At 38.6% G+C, this 23762-nt stretch overlaps 1 protein-coding gene across 1 annotated transcript; it reads right to left on the reverse strand.

Moving 5' to 3' along the window:
- Positions 1-1496: 1496 nt before the first annotated feature.
- On the reverse strand, positions 1497-9329 carry LOC142617024 (uncharacterized). The gene is made up of 9 exons (XM_075789733.1): positions 8841-9329; positions 7507-7618; positions 7213-7319; positions 5996-6121; positions 5776-5896; positions 5547-5631; positions 2209-2322; positions 2046-2085; positions 1497-1948 (listed from the first exon to the last, which is right to left on the reverse strand). Exons 1-9 carry the CDS (start codon positions 9015-9017, stop codon positions 1796-1798), a joined length of 1035 nt encoding a protein of 344 aa, XP_075645848.1. The 5' UTR covers positions 9018-9329; the 3' UTR covers positions 1497-1795.
- Positions 9330-23762: the final 14433 nt, after the last annotated feature.

The following is a 23762-nucleotide window of genomic DNA, read 5'->3' on the forward strand; positions in this document are numbered from 1 at the left end:
ATTTGGAAGTTTGATAGGAAGGAATTGAATGGCTACAAGAGAGTGCTCATCTTGTTCTATTCCCTCTTACACATCCTTACAGAAGTAGAGGAACACTCATTCATTCACCTTATATTTGGAGAGAGAGAGAGAGAGAGTAGAGGAGAGGTGGCTGGAATAGAGATGAAACAAACCCTTGATGAAATAGAGATGAAACATCAATTTAATCCTTATTCAAGAAAAAAATTGTGAATTGTATAATAATAAAAGTAAAACTATATATTTATTTTCTTTCCATTCCTCCTTTTTATAAACTCTAAAATACACTAGAGAAAATAAACAACGTGTCATTTCATTTTCTTAAGAATATTCATTTCACTGTTAACTCCCAAACAATGTGAAGGTGAGAGAGAGAGGAGGCAATTTCATTTTTATTTTTTGTTAAACGTATTTTTATAAAATGATATGGCATATTCTAATTAGACTCTTTGTAAAGATTGCAAGTTTAATTGACATTTATCAGATAGATATATATATTAGAAATCTACTAAAGTAGCTCCAAAGTTTTTTTTTTTTTTTTGGTAAACTGTAGCTCCAAAGTTTAAACTTAGGTCTTCCTCCTCTTATTGGAAATAAATGATATCTCACAAAATGATCTTACGAGACTACCCACTTATAGCGCGTGAGATGATACAAGCAGAGGTGATATATGCGGAATTCACATGCGCTATGACAATTGACAAGGAAAGGAAGTGTGATGACTGACGACACCTTCCCATAACAAGACTTTTTTAATTTTCCTACGGAAGCGGCTAGGCAAGAGAGGCACTAAATAAAGGAAGGTACTCATCCACCAAAAAATTGTGCAGCCATGCAATAGCAGTAATTTGCCACGCAACTTCAACTTCAACTTCAACTTCAACTTCAAGACAAAGACGGCTCCAGAAAAATATTATATTTTCCCGTTTACCCGAATCAGGGAGCAATTAGTGGAATCAATTTCTTATTAACATGTAATCCTTTCTGACTTGAGTTCCTCTACTCTGAAGCGGTTGCTTAACTGACTGGCCTTCAAACCTATTTGAACAACCAGTGCAGGCTAAACTGCTTTTCTCTCTCTATCATACTCAATAAACTAGCCTTCCTTATAACTAAACCATTCGAGTCATCCTAAGAAAGGAAAAAATATATATAAAATAAATTAAAATAAATAGTCCTCCACCTAAAAAGTTGTTGTCCTTTTCTTTTAGACCTTTTCTTCATTGATTCACATTTTGTGAGAAGTGCAGGCAAGGCAAGCACCACAATTCAACAAAAGTGGGTGTGCCTTACATACTTTTTTCTTTTAAAAAAATAAAATAAAATAACTTGGTAAAAAGTATAACTTTTAACATATTTTAAAAAATAAACTATATAAATATATCTGCAAACAAACATAACCCTACTGTTCTCGAAAATGGGAGAAAATCATTGTTATAAAAATAGGGTGGCCTCAAAACAAAAGGGCTCTCTTAGTCTTAAGTAAAATCTCCATCTCCATTAACAATCTGGACAAATTCTTAATTGTCTTCATAATCTAAAAAGTAATTTCCATATAATCTAAACTTTAAAAAAAAAAAAAATTAGTTTCGGCGAATTAATCCATAATTCTGTGTGACATTTTATGCTTGGGCGCAAATCAACTTTGTTTCAGCCCATAATGGAAGATTTTGTCATATATTTGACACAAGTTCTTTTTTTTAGATAAAAAGAGTTCATGTGGATCCTAGCGAAATCATCTTTTGCGTCCCTTCCTCTCTCTATCGAGGCTTCTTTTCTACCTGAACCACCATCTCTGAGCAGCAGATATTGGAGTCTGCAAGAACGGGGCATAGCGGTGGACGAGTGGATTAACAGTCATTCCAATCTTAGTCCATACACTATTGTGGTAACTGGCAGTCACGGGGGCATGATACATGAGCTTCAACAGCTGTCAAAGAAGTGTTTTAGGAGAAGTTAACACCAAGGAAAATTAAACCCCACCACCCCCAAAAACACCCAAAAAAAAAAAAAAAAAAGTAACGAACCTGCCAGTACATGAAAGTTTGTATTATGTTGCGCTGCCACCTGCAAGTATATAATGTTAGAATCTGAGAGGCTCCAAGAACAGATGCAAACAAAGACACAGAAAGAAAGGAGATAAATATTCACAAAGATTGATATAGAAAAAAATATCTCTGAGAATCTCACGAGAACAAGGAAATAATCAGGAGAAAGCCAAGTCCAATCTCAGCATGTGAAGATAGTATACTGAGGGTAGATGTGTTTGACTCCACCCAAACACAGGGCTCTTCCAAATACTTCCTGTTCACCGAAAAGGAAAAGATAAGATTACTCAAATGAAAAAATTTCCAAAAGAGCAATGAAATAATGGCTCATATGAGAAAGGTTGAAACAATGATATGTTTTAACTCAAGAATTGATAAAATCTTTCAAGCAAACAAACTCTACTACCTGAAGATAAGGGAAAAGCACAAGGGTTCATTTCAGGCACTGTTTCAGCTATTAGGAAAACCATGTGATAGACAAAAATGTTCATGCCGTTTTCTCTTAATACACTTGACACCCTCACTCATTTCTTTCTTTCCTCTTTCCTTAATCTAAAACAACAAAAGGATCTCTCATCTCCATCAACTTCAACCCCATCACTGCATCTGCCTACACCGTAGGCATGTCAAAGTCCTATCCATCTCTGGACAGCACCAGACAGAGAGAGAAGATGCTAGACTCTTAACTAGAGAGAGAGAGATATAGTGTAAGTCACCAATCAGGTGTGGGGAATAGAAGGGCTTTCATGGCATGAAGAGAGATGGAAACTGAGAGAGTTAGAAAGTCGTACAAGTTTAGAGAGTGTGAGATGGTATCAAGGTACAAATGGTTCCAGAGAGATCACATAATGGTCAAAATTCCTTTTTTTGGTCTTCACTTATCCATAAATTTAACTCTCTTTTTTTATGGTCCAATTTTACCATGATCATACTTTACTAAGGTCATGCCAATAGTAATTATTAATGTGACAAAGCTTATGTCCGTATGATGTTGATATGGCATGTTTAAACATGTTGATTGTACAAAAACATAACACATACATTTAATACGCACATAGGAGCCATAATAATTTCTTTTCAATAGAATAGTATAAGGATAATATTGGAACACATTCACTACCATGATAAATATTAATTTGAAACAAGAAACCAAGAAAGCAGCAATTATAATAAACAAATTAACACCGGAGATTAATGGAGTTATTTGCACTCAAGTTTGAAAATATATATTAATATCATAAATGTTAGAATCGTGATTGGGACTCAAACGGAAGCCAAATTGGGCTAAAACAAGGAAGTGCCGACTGGCACTCCTTGATCCAATGCATTCTAAACTTCTGTGGCAGCCTTCTCTCACTCCCATGCGCATGATTCAACCTTGAGGTAGCAGCTTGAAGCTTAGTTGGATAAGATTACAAGAGATGAACATGTTAGAGTCAGTTAGTTACAAGAAGATAGACTAACCTGAGTGAGTTAGGGTTTAAGCACATGCATCACGTGTAAATCTTTATGATCACATACTGAATTAATTAGCTAATAAGCTTGAGACAAGTGGGCCAATTTGATTAGGGTAAGTGATGACTAAATAGACGCTTGTATCTCTCATTTAGGGCATTATAATGAAGAATAAACTTCTTGTTGCTTAGACTTATGAGTCTTGCTTGGAGGAAAAGACTCTCAAAGTAGCCTCAATTGGAGAATTTTGAATCTACCTCGCCTCAATAACTTGACCCCTACCACCTGTAGGATGTTTTAGACAAGTTTTTTTCTCTCTCAAGAAGTCACAATCCTTTCCATTACTCACAACATTCATGTATCCCACACTTAAATTCCATCATCCATAAAATCCTCATTTCCAATCCAAAACCCTAACTGCCTAACAATCAAACTTCAGCACTCCTTAGACACCAACCTTCATCTTTTCACCATACATAAATCCAGTAACTCCACCCCAAGAACTGAGTTCCCTCATCAAGGAATACTACCCCTAAGTGTGTTCCATACCATAAGATAGTAAAATTTAGTAGCAATTACCAAACAGTTCATTTATACAAAGCACTTTTATTATGTACTCTACTTTGTCATTCCTCACATTTTAAGCTCTCTATCAATTTAAATACCAAACAAATACAGCAACTTTAAAGCACATTGTAACCGTAATTTTCCAAACGATCTAAATATTACAACTCTTTTCAGCTTAAGCTCTTTATCACAAAAATCTACACTGTTAAAGCTCTACTTCCTGCATAATTTAGCTCTGCTTCCTACAGTAATGTCAAATGGACTCAGGCTTAGCTGCAACTAGAAGAAAATCAAGCTTTTCAAAGGAGCAATATGATAACTCTCACAAACAATTTAAATCCAACAATAGTCAGCAGGATCAACCATAAAGTCATCTTCATATTGATAATTCTTCAGCGTCAAGGACATCAGGCAAAGTATTATCACCAACTGGGGAGGAGACGCAAATTATTTAAGCTAAGAGCATGCCAGGCTTGTCCAGGTTCTTGTGAATAGTTTAAGAGGCGTATACCCAAACCAAAGAAACATACACTGGCATTGGCTTGGAAAAACAAAAAAATAAGTCATACTTGTGCACTACCATGGCAGATGACCCTTTTTCAGAAGGAAAAACTCTACTTTTCCTTGCATATATTGTTTCCAGCCCATAACAATTTTCTATATATAATTCCATCTGTACTTAAAAATTATAAATAAACTATTCACTTTCAGTTCATAATATCAACATGCATAACTGAAGACAACTCAGAACTGAAATCCCAGTAACAGCTTTAAAGCAAATATTTAGCATAACAAACCAATGCCCAGGTGTAGAAGTTAGCTAAACAACAATGAATTCAGTAAATATCAATTTCCTAATAATACAGAAAATGTATGGAATAGTAATTTGAAATCATTAAAAACACAAATGAGATAGTATGGATATATAACATCTGAATGCACAAACTAATCTACTAGCCATGAAGCAACCAAAACTGAATCATAATGCTTGTGTATATCTAAGTAAACATGACGAGAAGACCAGAAGGACCAGAGCTACTAAGATATTAATTAGTGGAGACTGACTAGCATAAATTCTTGAACGAATATCCAATGAGCCTTCCACTAATGTGCTTTGGATTATTTGACAACACTGACTTTGATGTTTGGTTTAACAAAATGACACTACATCACATTCACATTATTAAAATCATATAAAACAAAGTATTCAATGAAATATCACTAATAATGTTTCTGGAATGAAGAGATTTTCAATAGTATATTCAGGCCACCTTCCGTTTCTTCTCCTCCCCTCGCCAGAAGGGAGAAAAAAAATCCAAATATAAGGTCAATGGGCAATAAGACAGCATGAACAAGAAACCCAAATAAGATACAAACAATTATGTAATCAAGTAAATCAAAACTAGAGAATCAACCAACTATATATAAATGTATATAAAAGATTCATAACTCTCCTACCTGTACAAGGAGGAGCGATTGAAATTGCGCCTAAGGAACTTGGCAACAAGTTCAAGTGCTCGACATAAAATGGGGATTAAAGCAACTGCAACAGAGGTCAACTCATCAGACTATGCACAACGATATTAAAAGCTAGAATCAACCATATGACAGAAGAACAAAGAACATAAACTGAGAGAGGAATTAATGAAGATATATGAAAAGAGCTAATAGACTGAGCAATTCTCACACTTAAGCCAAAGATTCGAAGTCACAAAGGTAAGGCAGTAGATGAAGTTGATGAAATCCTTGGCTGCAATGATAGACTGAAAGTAAATTTGCAGAGACTGCAAATTCCATTCTCTGGGTTGCTGAAACAATAAAAGATTGGTTAATGAGCTTGAAGAAAGATAGCAAACCAAGTATGGAGTTCGAAGCTACAAGGGCAGTGAAAACAAATAAAAACATACCCCATATAGTGAATACAAGGAATACAGAGAGGAACATGCAGTGCCCATAAAGGAAAGCCGATATAGCCTTTGTGAAAGATGTCTAGGTACCAGTGGAAAAATTGCAAGTACAGCAACAACAAACACCTGCAGTGAAATTTATATATATATATAAGCAATATTAACAGAATAAGTTCAGTAATACAAGCAGATCAATAAGGTACAGGGATCTCACTATTTACTCCCTATTTTTTTATTCAAAATGGCATCCTTTTTAGGTGAGCTAATAGTAATATTCTAACAGATGTTGACATAAGGGGGCAGTAACTACTTGTTGAAAGTTGTGAGTTTTCCTAGTCAAGAGACAGGTTTAGAAGCAAATTGCTTTTTAAACCACCCCCCCCCCCCCCCCAACCCAAAAAAAAAAAAAAAAAAAAAAAAACTTAAAAGGTGTACATAGTATTTTAGCCTTCTTTAGCAGATTCTTTTTTATGCTTCTTCAATGATATAATTTCCAAATTTACAATTAAGATGCAGTAGGTTTTATTATATTCACTCTGGTATAAACTTTGACTATCAGCTATAGATGTATTAGTTGTTATCGATTTCAAAGATACACAGAACATGTTGGTAAAATAGATGTAAAAATGCTCAAAAGAACAAAAGCAGACCGCTTGGACTTTACCAGTATAAAGACAAACATGAAAAGGGTTAAAATTTGAAATAATACAAGCCCATAATAAGCGTTTAAGGAATGCAAAAATGTATGATAATTATTTGGCCAACAGCTCAAATTGATAACCAAATAGGTAATTTACAACAAGGTTCTTTACAATCAACAGATTTAAGAATCCAACACTTTCCATATAGCCTATCTTCTAAGGTTGGTAAACTCAACTATTTCATAACAGACTCATAATTGACGATTCAGATTGGGGGTGGTTGGGGCGGGGGGGGGGGGGGGGGGAGACGATAAAGAAGAAGTGGCTTTAAGGGAACAAATAAGGGTATGAAAATCATGAAAAGCTTAGGAGAGATATTTGGTAAAACATCAATTTTTTTTTAGTAAGTTACACATGCATCCAGTGAGTCTTGAACCTAGCACTTATAAGGGGAGGAGGTTTCAGTTGAGCTAAAGGTCATTGGCTAGTGCATCATCATAACTACATACAAAAAATACGAAAGTTTATTGACTGTCAAATTATATGAATGTATGCATAAATTAGGTTTCACTGTACCCAAGCATTCACAGAGAACTGAATCGTATGTCGATCCCAGCGCAGAGAAGTTGGACTTGGACTGGTGGTTGCCGATGTCCCTGAAGCTCGAGTAGTACTAGTAGACCCTACAGCAATATTAAGGTTCAATTCAATGGCAGAAGAAATTTTAAGCCCAGTGAAAAGAAAATTAATACATATAAGTGCAGTAAGCAGATTTGTAATACTTTCACTTCCATTTTGGATGTTTAACAGTTGACCCCACAGCCTACGTCATTATATTTTTATAAAAAATGTAAAACTCAGATTATCTACCTGAGTTTCGCTGTCGAGGTTGGTCATTTGAAGATGTTGATGATGCCGCTGATGGTCTTGCTGGCTGAGATGAACTATTAGTCGACATAGGCTCCACCACAAGATCAGGATCCTGTTTATGAAATGCAAGTATCAGTTCAGTAAAGATCGTCAAGACATAACAGTTAAAGCAAAGCTAACTTATGAGCGACATTAAAAAAAATGTGCACTTTATTTTAAATGCCCCAAGGAGCATACAAATGTAACAAAATAACATTAATACAAAGAATTCTTCATCCAAGATAGAATCTCAACCTACAAAGCAATCCCTCTTCCTGTCATCCATTATAGGATCTCAATACAAAAGCATAATTCCTAATTCATGTGTCTTTTTGGTTAAGTTAAAAGAGTTTTCGTTTTTATTCATTGAGAAGCAGGGGAAGAAATAGTAAAGAGTGTTGATTGAAAAACATTCCTTCCACTTATGTTAATGATAAATACAAATTTAAGAACATAACAACAAATGAAATCACTCAACATTCTTTTTTTTCTTCTTCTTTTAGCTCCACTTGTTATAATAGGTAGACGAAGTCCATTGAATCTCATTGGCAACCACCAAATATTCAAGAAGACCAACAAAAATATCTAAAACGTATACAAAACATGATGATAGATATATTAAGGAAGGAAGAAAGAGGACTTGTCATAGCATACAAGAATTCTCTATTTGACAAAGAAAAACATCAAAATCTCAACATGGAATTCCACACGCGTAAACAAAAGGCAAACCCCCACAATTCCAAAAATAGACTTATCAGTGATGTCAAGAAGAAAACAAAACAGCAAGAACCACAAAACAGAATTGAAAAACGATCCATGAACTGCCTCCAATAATTCTAAGGTGGGGATGTTTTATTGGGGCTTCAGTTCTAACTGTAAAAAGAAGCCATATACTCGATCAATTTATTTATAGAAAAACTCCATAAGTTTTGAGAACAAAACCTATAATCCAAATGCAACACCCATCTCAATAAACCTAGAACCAAAACCCCAAAGTACAAAATGGATAAAACCCAGATGGGATTCAAAGGGTTCAAGCCCAAATTCTTATAAAACATCAATAATCAATTACATTTTACACGACACACGACCAATTCCCAAAAAAACAAACACAACCCAAGACAACATTCCTTTAGACAAAAAAAACACATACACAGACATGATAATCCACAAACAATGAAGAACATAAAAAAATAAAACCCAGATGGGGATTGATGTTCAGAATCTCAAATTTCCAAGAAAAAAAAAGAAAAGAAAAGAGAAGAAAACCCAGATGAGAGAGAGAGAGAAGGTACGATGTAGCGCTGATAGAACTTGCGCTTGTAGTGGTCTTGGACATCGGAGCGAGAAGCCATGCTGGGAGGAATGAGGATGTTGGACCAATAATCTGCCCATCTTGGGTCGTTGTCGTATTCGTAGGCAGCCGCCGCTATTCTCTTCAGTTTCTGCGGATCTTCCCTCTCTTCTCCCATTTTCTTTTTCCTAATTCTCTCTCACTATTAACTATTGACTAGCAGTACAGTAGTAGCAAAGAACTAGAAACATATAAGAAACTACTGCCTCTTTTGCTGCCAATAAAAAAATATACCCAAACCCAATACAAAGTTTTTGTTTGTTTTATCTCCTGAAAGAAAAGCAGTAATGCCAATGAAAAGGAAACGAAAGGGAAACTCTCCAGTGCTCTCATTCACCCCTCACGTAACGACGTCGTTTCTTCGATGCCTCTCATTTTTCCCATGTGAAATGTGTAATAATGACTGTGTAATAAGATTTTCAATTTTTTTTTTTTACAAGTTGTGATGTATGGCCTTGCGACAGGTAATCACTTTGTCAAAAAAATGTATAGTAGCTCTTTTATCTCACTTCTTCTATTACGGTATGCCATGTCTTTTATTAGTGGAATATAAAATGGGTCAAAGAATTTGTGTTGAGTAGTATATTAAGTTCTTTAATTTTTCTAAAAATAAAAGATTCTCTAATTAAATTTAGACAATTATCTCTATTGGTTTCATTGTTAACGTTTTTGTTAAAAACAGACAATTATCTCTGTTTGTTTCACTGTTAATGTTTTTGTTGAAAACTGGTTTCATTTAAGCACAGATAATTTGGATTCAACAATCAACATACTTCAACTTCATCCATCAAAAAAAAAAATTCAAGCTCAAGACTAAAGCTACAAGTCGTATGAAGGCTATATTACTGATGATGCAAAGAAGATCAGTAGGCTGGATGCTTCGGACTTGAAAGGACCACTTGCTCTCTCTGCGGCCTAAAGAAAAAAGAGAAGCGAATCAAAGGCGACCAGGGCTGCCGGCCAAAAACCCTCCGATGGTAAAGTTAGTTTTTCTCTCTATATCTTTGGAGTTCCAACTTTTTTGGAGTAAAATTCACATACTTTTGCCTTGTCTGAATCAGTCTTTATATAGTGTCTTCATAGACGGTTATCGAAATTGGAAACTCCATTAGATTCAAGGAGGATTAAATGTAACTGCCATAACCGTTTAGGAGTTACACTTCTATTTCACAACGGATACATGACAGTTATGCGTGGGATAAGGGATTGTCACATTATATTCGGAGATTCTCCTAAGTACGATATCCTCGTCCTGGAATTCCTTCGTCGAGTGTGCCTGATAATTCCAAGTGTAGAATCCTCGTCCACGAATCTTTATGTGGACGAGTCCTCTCAGGGCAGGCTGTGCGCATCCCATGGACGAGGGATGTAGCTTCGCTATCATCCTCAGGACGGCCTTGTCCGTTACCCTCGTCCTGAGGATAACTCCTGGACGGCTGCCGAGGTGATGACCGTCCAGAGACGGTCTGAGCGTTTTCATCCCACATCAGTTGCCCCTCGTCCAGGAGTTATGCAAGGTATCGACAGATTTTAAAACGCACTACATGTCGCACATCCATAGGGGGTTAGTCAACTAGTTTACTCCTTCGAGGCATGCGCCACGTGTCGCCTTCTAATTGGTTCCGTCGTTGCGGTTACCGAGACTTTTCTGCCTATAAATAGTGGTTTCTCTCTCATGCCCCTTTCACTTTTTCAAATTTTCTGCTTTGACACTCTCGTCCGTCGCTTCGTCTAAGAATATCCTCAGCGTCCTTAGTGTCCCTCGTCTAAAGCCAAGTAATCTTTCTACACTTATTCTAGCTTTCCTTTTTAAATGTTAGGACGTTTTCAATGGCCTCCTGCTCGTCTAGCGACAGTGTGGTCAAGGCCATAGATGAGTATCACGACGACTCTAGTTATGACACCTCCAGTAATGTCAATAGTAGTAATGGTCACACAACTGAGGAATACACATCTGGTGTTCCTGGAATTCCTGTAGAAACCTTTTAAGAGAGTATTAGGACTAGGACAAGGACAGCCTCTGGGGCTAACACCTCGACGAGCTCCCCGCCGTCCTCCCCTTTGGACGAACGGGAAAGCGTATATAGTTGTGCTCTAGAGTTTCATTCTAGGACGGACGAGAGAAGGTTGGATGCCTTTAGGAGTTGGTTTCAAATTCCTGAAGATGTAAACCCTAGGTTAGCTGTCCGAGGTGAATGGTGTTGCCAGCCTCGTTTTGGAATAGGTGTTTATGAAGCTTATCTGTTAGGGGGGCTTAGACTTCCTTTGAATGCCTTTGCTAGGGAATTACTCACTAGGCTGGGCTTGGGAATGTGTCAGCTTAACCCCAACGCATGGAGACTAATTGTCTCCATGCAAGTCTTATGGATGGAGGTGTTTGACAGGGACCATCCTATCACCGTGGACGAGTTCTTGTACTGCTATAAACCCTCCGAGATAAGTCAATCTCGAGGCTTCCATCAGTTCACAGCCAGGGGCAATGACTGTAGACTGATTAAGTCTTTGCCCTCGTCTGACAGAAACTGGAAGACAAAATTTTTCTTCGTCTCTGGTTTCTGGGCGGGGCATCCCGTTGAGGTTGGTAGAGACTCGTTTGCTCCTTATACTGGAGACTTAGGGAACCTTCGTCCAAAAGGTATGTTATGCTCTTCTTATTTTTTGTTTCTTTTTTGTTATATTTTATCTTTGGACGATGGTCTAACCTTAACTTCCTTCTTCCCTTTCCAGCCGTTGGACGCCCCTCTTTGAGCAAGTTCCACCGTGATTGCGTCCACAGGGCCCGTCTACATTCTGAACGAGACTTTCATTCGTTGGTGACCTTTCAGCGTCTACACAGGTGGGGACTTGGCCCCGAACCGTCCGTCGAAGCTTTAGCACACGAACTAACTACCCGTAGACGTGAGTGCTCCCCTTAAGATATGCGTTTTTCATTTTCGTTTTATTATTATTATTTATTTGTATGCATGTGTTCGCACTTTTTCATTTTTTTCCTTTTTTTTTTTTCTTTTTTTAGGAATGGCAACCATGAAGGGAAACAAGGGGAAGGAAGTGATCGACGAGGCAGCTAGACCTGAACCTCAGCCCCAGCCTCGTCCTGCTTCTGGAGAAAAAAGGAAAAGCTTGTCCAAGCATGTGGACTTGGCTATCTTGCCAAGTCGTCGGGGGAAGAAGGCTAAGTCTGGGTCGTCCAGGCCTGAAACTGCTAGGCCTGAACTTCCTTCCCAGCCGCCCGTCCTAGTCGTTGATGTAGACTCGTCCACGCCCCTTAGTGTCACTCCGTCCAAGTCCCCTGCTCCTGACTCGTCCCAGCCTCCTCAAAGGATTTCTACTAATTTATTGGAGAATGAGGATCTGGCTTGGGAACGATTCCAAGAGGCTGTGAAAGGCGAGGACGTAGCTGTGTGCTACGACATGTCCTTGAAAGAGTTCGAACACTCTGGCGTCCACGATCTCTTCAAGGTGACCATTTTTTCCTCGTCTTGGTTTATCCATGTTTACCCAATGTTATTTCTATCTTCTGAACTTTCTATTCTTCCATGTAGGCAATGTCAAAGTTCATAGCTGCGTCCAGGCAGGCCACAGAGATGGACAGGACGAGGACCCTTCTAGAGAAAAGAATAGAAGAGATCAAGAACGATTGTAGGACGTGGGCGGAGGTGGCGAACAAGGCCAAGGACGAGGTTGTGGAGTTGAAGGCTTTGGTGGGGGAGCTGAAGTCCGACGCTGCCAAGAAGGACGACCGTCTTGAACTTCTTCAAAGGGAGAATGACGAGCTGAGTCTGCTTCTTAAGAAAGCTAAAGACGAGGCAGTGGAGGAATTCAAAGCGTCCAAAGAGTTCACTGACCTGATGGATACGAACTACGCAGCAGGGTTTGAGGATTTTAGGATGGACGCTATGGACAACTTTCCTAAAGTTGACTTTAGCACCATTAAACTCAACCTTGATGCTGCTACAAGGTCTCTCGTCCACACAGGCTCAGATGATGTCAACATCGAGGACGACGCTTCCACCAAACCAACTCAGGACGACCCCAACATTGATGCCCCTTCCTCTTGAAGAAAATGTTTATTTTTAACCAATTGTTATTGTTGTTTAGCTTTCTTTTCTATTTAAAATGTATTTAAGAATTTGAAATGTATTCAAGTACAATTACCTCGTCTAGAGTGTTCTGGACGAGTTTATGAACAATGCCTTTTAATGCTTGTTTTATGAGGGTTTTTGGACGGTTGCCGTCTACCCTTTTTAGGCTAAAGAATATCTTCTTTATTTGTTATCTATTGTATGGACGAGCTTATATGTTATCATTTATGCAATTGTCTTTCAAATAATGCTCTAAGTGTTGAATGATCGTCTACACAATCTTTTTATGGACGACCCACTTAGGACGATGACGATGATTGCATTATTTTTGCTTGTCCTTTAGGCCATTATTACTTGCCTTCTCGCAAGAAGTCCATAATGTTTATGTTTTCTCGTCTTGACGAGTGCTCGTCTTTGGAATGCTATACCTTAATGCTTACTTTTCTTTCTTAGACGAGTGGGCCTTGGCCTTTTTTTCCTTTTTCTTTATGCTCATTTGAAGGAAAGTCTTAGACGAGCATGCCTTAGTTTTTTTTTTTTTTTTTTTTATCCTTTTTAAAGGGAAACCTTGGACGAGTATTCCTAGGCTTCTTTCTCTTGCTTTATCCTTTCTAAAGGAAAGTTTTGGACGAGAAGGCCTTGGCTTCTTTCTCTGCTTCTTCCTTTTTAAAGGAAAGCTTTGGACGAGCAGGTCTTGGCTTCTTTCTCTTTGCTTTATCCTTTTCAAAGGAAAGCTTTGGACGAGTGTTTTTGCGTCCGAAGTTTTCAATTCGTCTTAAGCTTTTGCCCCTTCTGTGGGTATTATGGAAGCTAAATCTATGCATCAAATACATAAGAAATTCAAACCATATTATTACATGAACATTGTTCACAAACGTGGCACATGCCTATAAGCTAGTGCCTTATTAAGATACTTAAAAAGTACATAGCCTTGTCTTTTGTAAGCTGGTCTGTAAGTAGTGCAAAAGTTTGAGAACTAATGCACTTTTATTCGTAACACACCATAATAGTAGTAAAAACACAGCAGTAAATATAAGCAAACACGCAAATCATAGCTGTAACTTTGCCACTGACTTCCCTCGTCCCTGCTTATCACTGATAGTACCTCCTCAGATGTTCCACGTTCCAGGGATGCTCTAACTTCCGCCCGTCCAGGGCTTCCAGGTAGTAAGACCCCTGCCTCTTGCAGTTGATTACCCTGTAGGGTCCTTCCCAATTGGGTCCCAGTTTTTCATGAGCTGGATTCCTAGTCGCTAAGGAGACCCTTTTGAGAATAAGGTCCCCCACACCGAACCGTCTGGGTTTTACCATGGCATCATGCTGTCTGGCCATAAGATTTTTGTACCTTGCCGTCCTTTGCTCAGCATTCATTCTTACCTCGTCAACAAGATCGAGGTCAAGGTGAAGTTGTTCCCAATTGTCTTTCTCTTGGTACTCCATCACTCGATGACTTGCCATATGAACCTCCGCTGGTATGACAGCTTCACTCCCATAGGCTAGTTTAAAGGGGGTCTCTCCTGTCGGAGTTCGTGTAGTCGTCCTATAGGCCCAAAGAACACCTGGTAGCTCGTCTGGCCATATCCCTTTTGCCCCCGTGAGCCGAGTCTTGATGATTTTCAGCAGGGATTGGTTTGCTACTTCTGCTTGTCCATTTGCCTGTGGATGGGAGGGTGAGGAATAGTGATTCTTGATCCCGAAATGATTACAAAAGTCCCTGAAGGGTGCGTTGTCAAATTGACGTCCGTTGTCAGATACTAATACCCTGGGTACTCCGAACCTACATAGGATATTCTTCCATACAAAATTTTTCACATTCTGCTGAGTGATTGCTGCAAGAGGCTCGGCTTCTACCCACTTGGTAAAGTAATCTATTCCTACCACCAAAAACTTCATCTGTCGGATTCCTATGGGGAAAGGGCCTAGGATATCCAGTCCCCACTGTGCGAAGGGCCATGGGGCCGTCATTGGGGTCTGGTACTCTGACGGCTGTCTAGGCACATTGCTATAGTGCTGGCATTGGTCACATACCTTGACATAAGCTTTAGCATTTGCCTGCATTGTAGGCCAATAGTAGCCGGCACGGACGATTTTATGGACTAGCGACCTTGCTCCTGAATGATTTCCACACGATCCTTCGTGAACTTCCCTTAGAACATAGTTTGATTCGTCAAGAGCCAAGCATCTTAAGTAAGGTTGGGAAAAATCTCGCTTGTATAACACTTCATTTATGAGGACATACTTGGCCGACCTGACCCTTAACTTTCCCGCTTCATCCTTGTCTTCTGGAAGCCTTCCATCCTTGAGGTAAATCATTATCGGACTCATCCAATTCTCTCCTCCTCCTATCTGCTGTATGTCAGGGATGTCTATACTTGGCATATATTGGATGTTGTCGAACTCGTCTATGACCCCTACCGAAGCGGCTTTCGCCAAGGCGTCTGCTTTTGCATTCTCCTCCCTGGGAAGTTGAATAAAACTTATGGCTGAAAATTTTCGTGCAAGGCGCTTCACTTTGTTGAGATATTTCTTCATTCGATCTTCCTTAACATCACACATCCCATTCACTTGGTTAATGACCAGTTGAGTCTCCTCTTATTGTTAACGACTCTGCCCCCAAGGACTTGGCTAATTCCAATCCCTTGAGTAGAGCCTCGTACTCAGCCTCGTTATTGGTAGTTTGATATTGCAAACGGGTCGCGTACTCCAGCCTGTCACCCTCAGGGGGCTTCAGTACAATTCCAATCCCTCCTGCATACAGTGTGGACGATCCGTGTACGTTAACCACCCACATTTCATTTCCTTCGTCCTTGTTCAGGTCGTCTTGGCTGAGGGTGAATTCTGCGATGAAATCTACCAACGCCTGCGCCTTTATTGTACTCATTAGGAGGTATCTGACATCAAATTCGCTGAGCTCAAAGGCCCACTGTACTAGCCGTCCAGCAGCTTCCAACTTGCTCATCGCCTTTTTTATGGGATGGTCTGTTAGGACGTTGATGACGTGTGCCTGAAAATAATGTCTCAGCTTCCTGGAAGCCGTGATTAATGCGAAGGCTAGTTTCTCCATCATCGAGTATCGTCAATCTGCCCCTCTCATCGCGTGGCTTGTGTAATAGACCGGTTTCTGGATTCTCCCCTCTTCTCTGACTAACGCTGAGCTTACTGCGTGTGGGGACACTACCAAGTACAAGTACAACTCTTCCCCAGGTACAGACGGACTCAACAGTGGCGCCGTCATGAGATACGTCTTCAAGTCTTGGAAGGCCTATTGGCACTCATTCGTCCATTCAAAAGCCTTCCTAAGGACTTTAAAGAATGGTAAACATTTGTCAGTAGCTTTTGATACAAACCTGTTGAGGGCGGCAACTCGTCCAGTAAGGGACTGGACTTCCTTGATATTTTTCGGTGGCTCCATGTTCAGTATTGCCTGGATTTTATCCGGATTCACCTCAATTCCCCTGTGCGACACCATAAATCCCAAGAATTTCTCGGATGAAACCCCGAAAGCACACTTGCTCGGATTTAATTTCATGTTGTACCGTCGCAACGTATCAAAAGTCTCTTGAAGGTCGTCCAGATATTTATCCTCGTCCTGGCTCTTCACCAGCATGTCGTCCACATAAACCTCTACATTTTGCCCGATTTGAGGACGGAACATATGGTTAACCAGCCTTTGGTAGGTCGCCCCCGCATTCTTCAAACCGAAGGGCATTACCTTGTAGCAATACAACCCTTGGCTCGTGATGAATGAGGTCTTCTCCTGATCCGCTTCATCCATATGTATCTGGTTATAACCCGAGAAAGCGTCCATGAAGCTAAGTATCCTGTGACCTGCCATTGAGTCCACTAATTGGTCAATGCGTGGCAATGGGTAGCTATCCTTGGGGCAAGCTTTGTTTAGATCAGTGAAGTCCACGCACATTCGCCACTTGTCATTAGCTTTCTTGACCATGACCATGTTCACCAACCAATTTGGGTAATGAACTTCTCGGATGAACTTCGCGGCAATCAACTTCTGCACCTCTTCCTTAATGGCATTGTCTCGCTCGGGAGCGAAAACTCTTTTCTTCTGACGCACTGGTTTCGAATAGGGACACACGTCCAGGCTATGGGTAATGACGCTCGGATCAATGCCAGGCATGTCCTCGTGACTCCATGCAAAGACATCGAGGCTTTTCTTCAGAAACCGAATCAAAGCGTGCTTTGCCCCCTCTTCCATGCTCGCCCCAACTCTAGTAGACTTCTCGGGCCAGTTATCGTCCAAAGGGACGTCTTCTAATGCTTCAATGGGCTCAGCCACGACCCTTCTTCCGTCTATACTCATCGCCTGCATGTGTTCGTCCATGGCCAGCATAGCTAAGTAGCATTCTCTGGCGGCTAGCTGATCTCCTTGTACCTGGCCTACTCCGTGCTCGGTTGGAAATTTGATGGACAGGTGGTAGGTAGAGGTTACCGCTTTCTAGCTATTCAAAGTTGGCATTCCAATAATTCCATTATATGACGATGCACAATCAACAACGAGGAAATTTACCTCCTTGGTTATCTGCTGCGGATACGTTCCAACGACCACTGGTAACGAGATGGTGCCCACAGGTTGCACCTTCATTCCTCCGAATCCTACCAACGGCGAGTTCACTGGTCGAAACTGATCTCGTCCTAGCCTCATTTATTGGAATGTAGGGTAGTAGAGAATGTCTGCAGAGCTGCCATTGTCTATCAATACTCCTCCCCGGTCATGTAGTCGAGATGAGTAGGGTGATGACTATCACGTCATCGTGTGGGTGGTGAAGTCGTCTCCGCCTCCTCGTCCGTGAACGTAATACTCGTTGGTCTACTTCCCTCGTCCCCTAGGAGATCGTCTAGGCAGTTGGATGTTCTGCACCACCTTCGGGGCATGTCTTCCTGACTTGACGACTGCGTCGTCGAGTTTCCTCCTATAATTACCCTTATCTCTCCTAGTAGGGGGCGTGATGATTCTTCCACCTTGGCCTTCATTTTCTCATCTCTCTGGTCTCGTCCAAGGAAGTTCCTCAATTTTCCCTGTCTAATGAGATTTTCTATTTGCTGCTTCAAGTCAAAGCACTCGTCCGTATCATGCCCGTAGTCCCCGTGGAAAGCGACGATTTGCTCCTATTACGCTTGTTGGGGTCTCCCTTCATTTTGTCCGGCCACTTCAAGGACGGATCATCCTTGATCTGCATAAGAACCTGCTTTAGTGGCATAGTTAGGGGCATGTATTGCTGATTCCTCGCGGAGGAACTGGCCTTCTTACCATTCTTATCTTTCCTCTCGTCTACCTGAGCTTTCTTTGGACGAGGTCCTTGATCCGAATAACGATGATGACCCGCTTCCGAACGTTCTGCCCTTTTTCTTTTCTTGGCTATGATAGCGTCCTCAGCGTTCATAAAATTCTGGGCCGAATGGACGAGATCGGCCATGGTCTGTGGTTCTTGCTCGTAGAGCTTATGAATGAACAAGTCAGAATTGACCCCATTGTGGAAAGCGGCTAGTAATAACTTGTCATCCATCTCGTCCACCGTCAGGGCCTCCCTATTAAACCGGGTGATAAAGGATCGCAAACTCTCATTTTCCCTTTGCTCTATGGTCAGTAGGCTGGAGGAGGAACGCTTGTGACGCTGTCCTCCAATGAAATTATTGACAAACAACTTACTTAACTCTTCAAAGGATCCCACCGAGTTTGGGGGTATCTTACCGAACCACACTCGCGCTGGTCCTTTAAGTGTGGTGGGAAAAGCTCTGCATATAATCTCGTCCGGGACTCCTTGTAGGTGCATGGTCATCTTGAAAGTTGCAATATGATCGCAAGGGTCGCGATTTCCATCATACGAGTCCAGAGAAGGCATTTTGAACTTTAGAGGTAGGGGGTGACTGCTGATGGAAGCCGTGAAGGGGGAGTCCGATCGGTGAACCATATCATCCACTGGGTTGGCTCGCCTCATGTTTTCCCTCATTTCATCCATGGTTTTTCTCATCTGGTCCATCTCTTTTTCCAAGTGTGGCACCCCTCTTGAAGCGGTACCCCTTGTTTGATCTTCGGACTCGACATTTTCTCCTCCACCTTCCTGACTCGATGCCTCCTGAGGTTGATCTCCCTATTCAACTCCTGGTTTTGACGTGTTAGTTCCGCCATAGCAGCGGCCATGGATTGTATATGTTGAATGGAGGGTGGTTGCACGACAGGCGCTGACCTGCGATCGCGAAGGGGGTTGCTAGAAGCATCCCTACTCTCCTGGTGGCCTGGGCTTGTAGCCCTTGATCTTGTTCGAACCATTCAGCTTTTTGTCTAGGAAAGGCTAATCCTTGAAAACAAAACAAATAACCGAACGAAAAGAACACTGTTCTTTCCCACAGACGGCGCCAACTGATGATGCAAAGAAGATCAGTAGGCTGGATGCTTCGGACTTAAAAGGACCACTTGCTCTCTCTGCGGCCTGAAGAAAAAAGAGAAGCGAATCAAAGGTGACCAGGGCTACCGGCCAAAAACCCTCCGATGGTAAAGTTAGTTTTTCTCTCTATATCTTTGGAGTTCCAACTTTTTTGGAGTAAAATTCACATACCTTTGCCTTGTCTGAATCAGTCTTTATATAGTGTCTTCATAGACGGTTATCGAAATTGGAAACTCCCCTGGATTCAAGGAGGATTAAACGTAACTGTTATAACCGTTTAGGAGTTACACTTCTATTTCACAACAGATACATGACAGTTATGCGTGGGATAAGGGATTGTCACATTATATTCGGAGATTCTCCTAAGTACGATATCCTCGTCCTGGAATTCCTTCGTCGAGTGTGCCTGATAATTCCAAGTGTAGAATCCTCGTCCACGAATCTTTATATGAACGAGTCCTCTCGGGGCAGGCTGTGCGCATCCCATGGACGAGGGATGTAGCTTCGCTATCATCCTCAGGACAGCCTTGTCCGTGACCCTCGTCCTGAGGATAACTCCTGGACGGCTGCCGAGGTGATGACCGTCCAGGGACGGTCTGAGCGTTTTCATCCCACATCAATTACTAAGCTGCAAGTAGTTTTGTATATAGGTAGTTTTTCTATCGCTAGACCGTTGTACCTAGTTGTGCATCCACTTGAATATTCAGTTATCCACTTGTGCAGATTGTTAGAGTTAGCGTGTGTTTGACAAAAATTATTTTTGTTAACTTATTTTACTATTTAACTTATTTTTGTTACTCTTCATCGGTCCTACTACATTTTTTTTGTACTATTCATGGGTTCCACTTTACTATTTTAGTTAATTTTTACCTTTATTTATAGTACTTTCAGTAAAAAATTTTCAATTTCAATAAAATAAACAGATCCAAACAAACCCGTAGTCTTTGTTTTATTTCTTGCTTCTTTAATCCACCCTGCTTCTTGTATATATAAAAGAGCAAAACTATTAATTATTCAGTGTACTTGATAATATACCCAAATAAATTATTAATATTTTTTTAAAAGACTATCTCATTTTCCTTTATGTGACAGCGACATTAAAAATGAGTTGGCAACGTTTTCTAATGTTTGCTATATACAAAAAATTATTAACATTTCATATATAACTCAAAATACATTTCACATGGGGTGAGATAGAGTTATTTTTCAAAAATATTTAGCAAAAAAGTGCTAAAATTAAGTCATATTTTTAATAAGGTTTTTGTTGACCAAAGATAGTTTCTTTAACCTATTTTTTTATATTACCAAATACAAGAAAATATAAAAAACTATCTTTACACATATTTTTCCATTAAAACAAATGGTTATCATTGGAAATTATAACATTAATTTTGCTTAAGTGGTCAATGCATCCCAATGTTTGAATATAATCGAAAAACCTAATTTACTATTGTAGGAGGCAAAAAATTAATTAAGCCAATTACGACATGCCATGTTAAAATTTAGTGACAATTTCTAAATTTATGTGTCATTAAATTAACTAAATCAAATGATGACATGTGTCATTCTAGTTGATATCACATTGGCAAATTAAAATTTGTCATATGTCATTTGGCCCACCAAATAAAGATAAATTTTCTATTCAGAATTAAGGGATAATTATCTTACTAAAATAGATAAATAACATAGAGAGAATTATCTAAAAGTAACAAATTATAGTAGGACACTTTGTTGATTGTTATCTTTATCAAAATAGAATATTTATTAAAATAGTTAAATAGAGATAATTATCTATAAACAAAATTTGGGACAATAAGAGTTTACTAATTATCTTCAAGGAGATCAATTTGAAGTGAGACTTATCCTCTAAAACCACTAAAAAAAAAAGGACACCCCATTCTCATTCTCTACCAACTTTTTGACGCTGAAATTTTAGAGAAATTATGCCTGAAGAAGACCCAAAGAATATTTTAAAAAATTCATTTGAATCCTTCTTCCAATACTAGAATCAAGCTTAAAAGCCTCCATAAACTTCAAACCCTAAATCATTGAAGTTCAACAAATCATGCCTTTAAAGCCTTGAAGAATTTCAACCCAAAATCCTTCAAATTCAAAGAATCTTCAAAGAACTTGAAGAACATTCAAATAACTTGATGAAAAACAAATCTCTAACATGCTCAAAACTAGAGATTTGTTTTGTTGTAAAGATTGTTTGATTCATCTTTTGACCAAAGTGAAGAAGATTTCATGTTCAAGTCAAGATTACAAAGAAGATAGAATCAGATGTTTATTTTTTTTGTAAAAATGTTAAAAATAGATGATTGTATTCACTATTTAATTAATACAAATTTACATTTGCGAAGCACTTTTAATTGTTTGATTTTTAAACTTGTACTTATGACCAAGATTGTTAAAATCGGGATCTTACATAAAATCGTGGGAGATAGGTGAGATTGTCGATCGTAGGATCGCATCGTAAATCATAAAATCCTACATTAGTTGAGGAAAAAAATAACAAATTGGTATGTTAAGTAATCACATAAATTATACAATTATAGAAAACCAAAATTTTGAATTCATTTGATATAATTACTATACATCATTTCATCCATTTTTAAGCATCATTTAAAGATGCCAAAAATCTCAAAAGGTGATACTCTATTGGGATGTTATTTTTCGTTTGGTTCAACTAACACTCTATCTCTCTACATTAGAACAACAAAATTTTGTCTATTAGGATGTTATTTTTATTTTGATCCAATTGAGCATTCTGTCAAGTTAAAGAAGATTATATAAAACTATGATCATTTGAAATTGTCAGAATCATACGATCCTAAACGATCACTAATTAAGATCCTTGAAAGACCAGGATCGTTTTGGGCAGGTGAGATTGTAAAATCATAAGATCCAAATAGGGATTTTGACAATCATGCTTACGACTGTATCTAATATGTTGTATCTAAGTTTTTCCCAATCGTTTATAAATAAAATAAGATAGCATTCTATTAATTAATATTTATTAAAATTAAACAATAAAATAGATACTAAAACATAAACATAAACAATTATCTTAACCTATACTAGCTTCATGCACATGTTAATACCGTGTGTTTAGACTATTTCCCCCTCTTTTTAATTACATTGTGTAATAAACTTTTTATTCAAAATAATTAACCGTTTAAATGTGAAAAGAGATTTTTTTTTCTTTGGTAATTATAAATATAGATAAAACGTGAGAAATGGAGTTACGGAGTTAGATATATTTAAAAGGGTTTTTTTTTTTTTTTAATTTTAATTTAACTATTTTACCCCCATTATCTTAATTTATATTTTATTCCCAGTAGTATTTTTTAACCATTTGCTAAAATACTTTTTTTTTCCTTAATTTTTGTTGTGTGTGTGTTTTAGATATGATATATTAAGTCTATGATATCATCCGATTCATAATGATTACTCATTACCATTAAACCAAAGCACATATTAGGGACTTTAGGCATCACTTGTGTCAAATTATCAAATTTAAGCTAAGTTGATTAATTAGATCGGTTACATTCAAGGCTAGATTGGTATGATCATGCACAATATTGTGTAAATAAAAAGATAGATGAACACGCAATATGGTTACATAGGTAAAATCAATGGAATAACTATCCCACAGTTAAAACCACTACGAGCTAGGGCTTAACCACCAATCACAAAGGCAAAACAAATTTACTATGTAGAATTGAAGTTTACAATAGGACAACCATATACTAATATTGCTATCACCTATAGGACTGACTATTGTTACCCAACATAGTTCTAAATTCATGGACTCACTGGCGGAGCCAGAGGGGGGCGAGGGGGGGCACCTACCCCCCCTGACTCCTAATTTTTTTTTTTTTTTTGTATTAATAGTCAAATGGAGGAAGGAAAAAAAAAAAAAAGACTTCTATATGTTGAAACTTGAAAGTGACCAAACCACCTATTTCACTATTTTTTTTATATCATTATTTACACCATTTTTACAATTTATGATACTTTTCATAGCATTTTATCTTTGAATGATGCTAGAGATATTACAAATTTTATTACTTATGTCTTACAAATTGGCATGTCACCAATCACAAAAAATAATTTCAAACATTTATTTATTATATTTTTTAAGTAACATTAATCATATTTTTACTCCATCAGTTTGTAAATTTTTTAGTAGCTATGAATTAGTTGTTTTTGTTTATTTATTTTAATAATATGAAATATATTCATATTTGCTTACAATCGTTTATTTATTTTGTTATTATTGTTGATTAATGTTTTTTAGATAAATTTCACTTTTAATATCGTCTTTTAATTTTGCCCCCTCTAAACTAAAATCCTAGCTCCGCGACTGCATGA

The sequence above is a fragment of the Castanea sativa genome, chromosome 1 (assembly GCF_040712315.1).
Source record: "Castanea sativa cultivar Marrone di Chiusa Pesio chromosome 1, ASM4071231v1".
In the NCBI taxonomy this organism is placed as follows: domain Eukaryota; kingdom Viridiplantae; phylum Streptophyta; class Magnoliopsida; order Fagales; family Fagaceae; genus Castanea; species Castanea sativa.

Coding starts and splice junctions, on each gene's coding strand:
- LOC142617024 (XM_075789733.1), bottom strand. CDS start 9,017: ATGGGAGAAGAGAGGGAAGATCCGCAGAAACTGAAGAGAATAGCGGCG. Junction 2,323..5,546: donor AATCGCTCCTCCTTGTACAG/GTAGGAGAGTTA, acceptor TTCGGTGAACAG/GAAGTATTTGGAAGAGCCCT. Junction 2,086..2,208: donor CTGATTATTTCCTTGTTCTC/GTGAGATTCTCA, acceptor ATATACTTGCAG/GTGGCAGCGCAACATAATAC.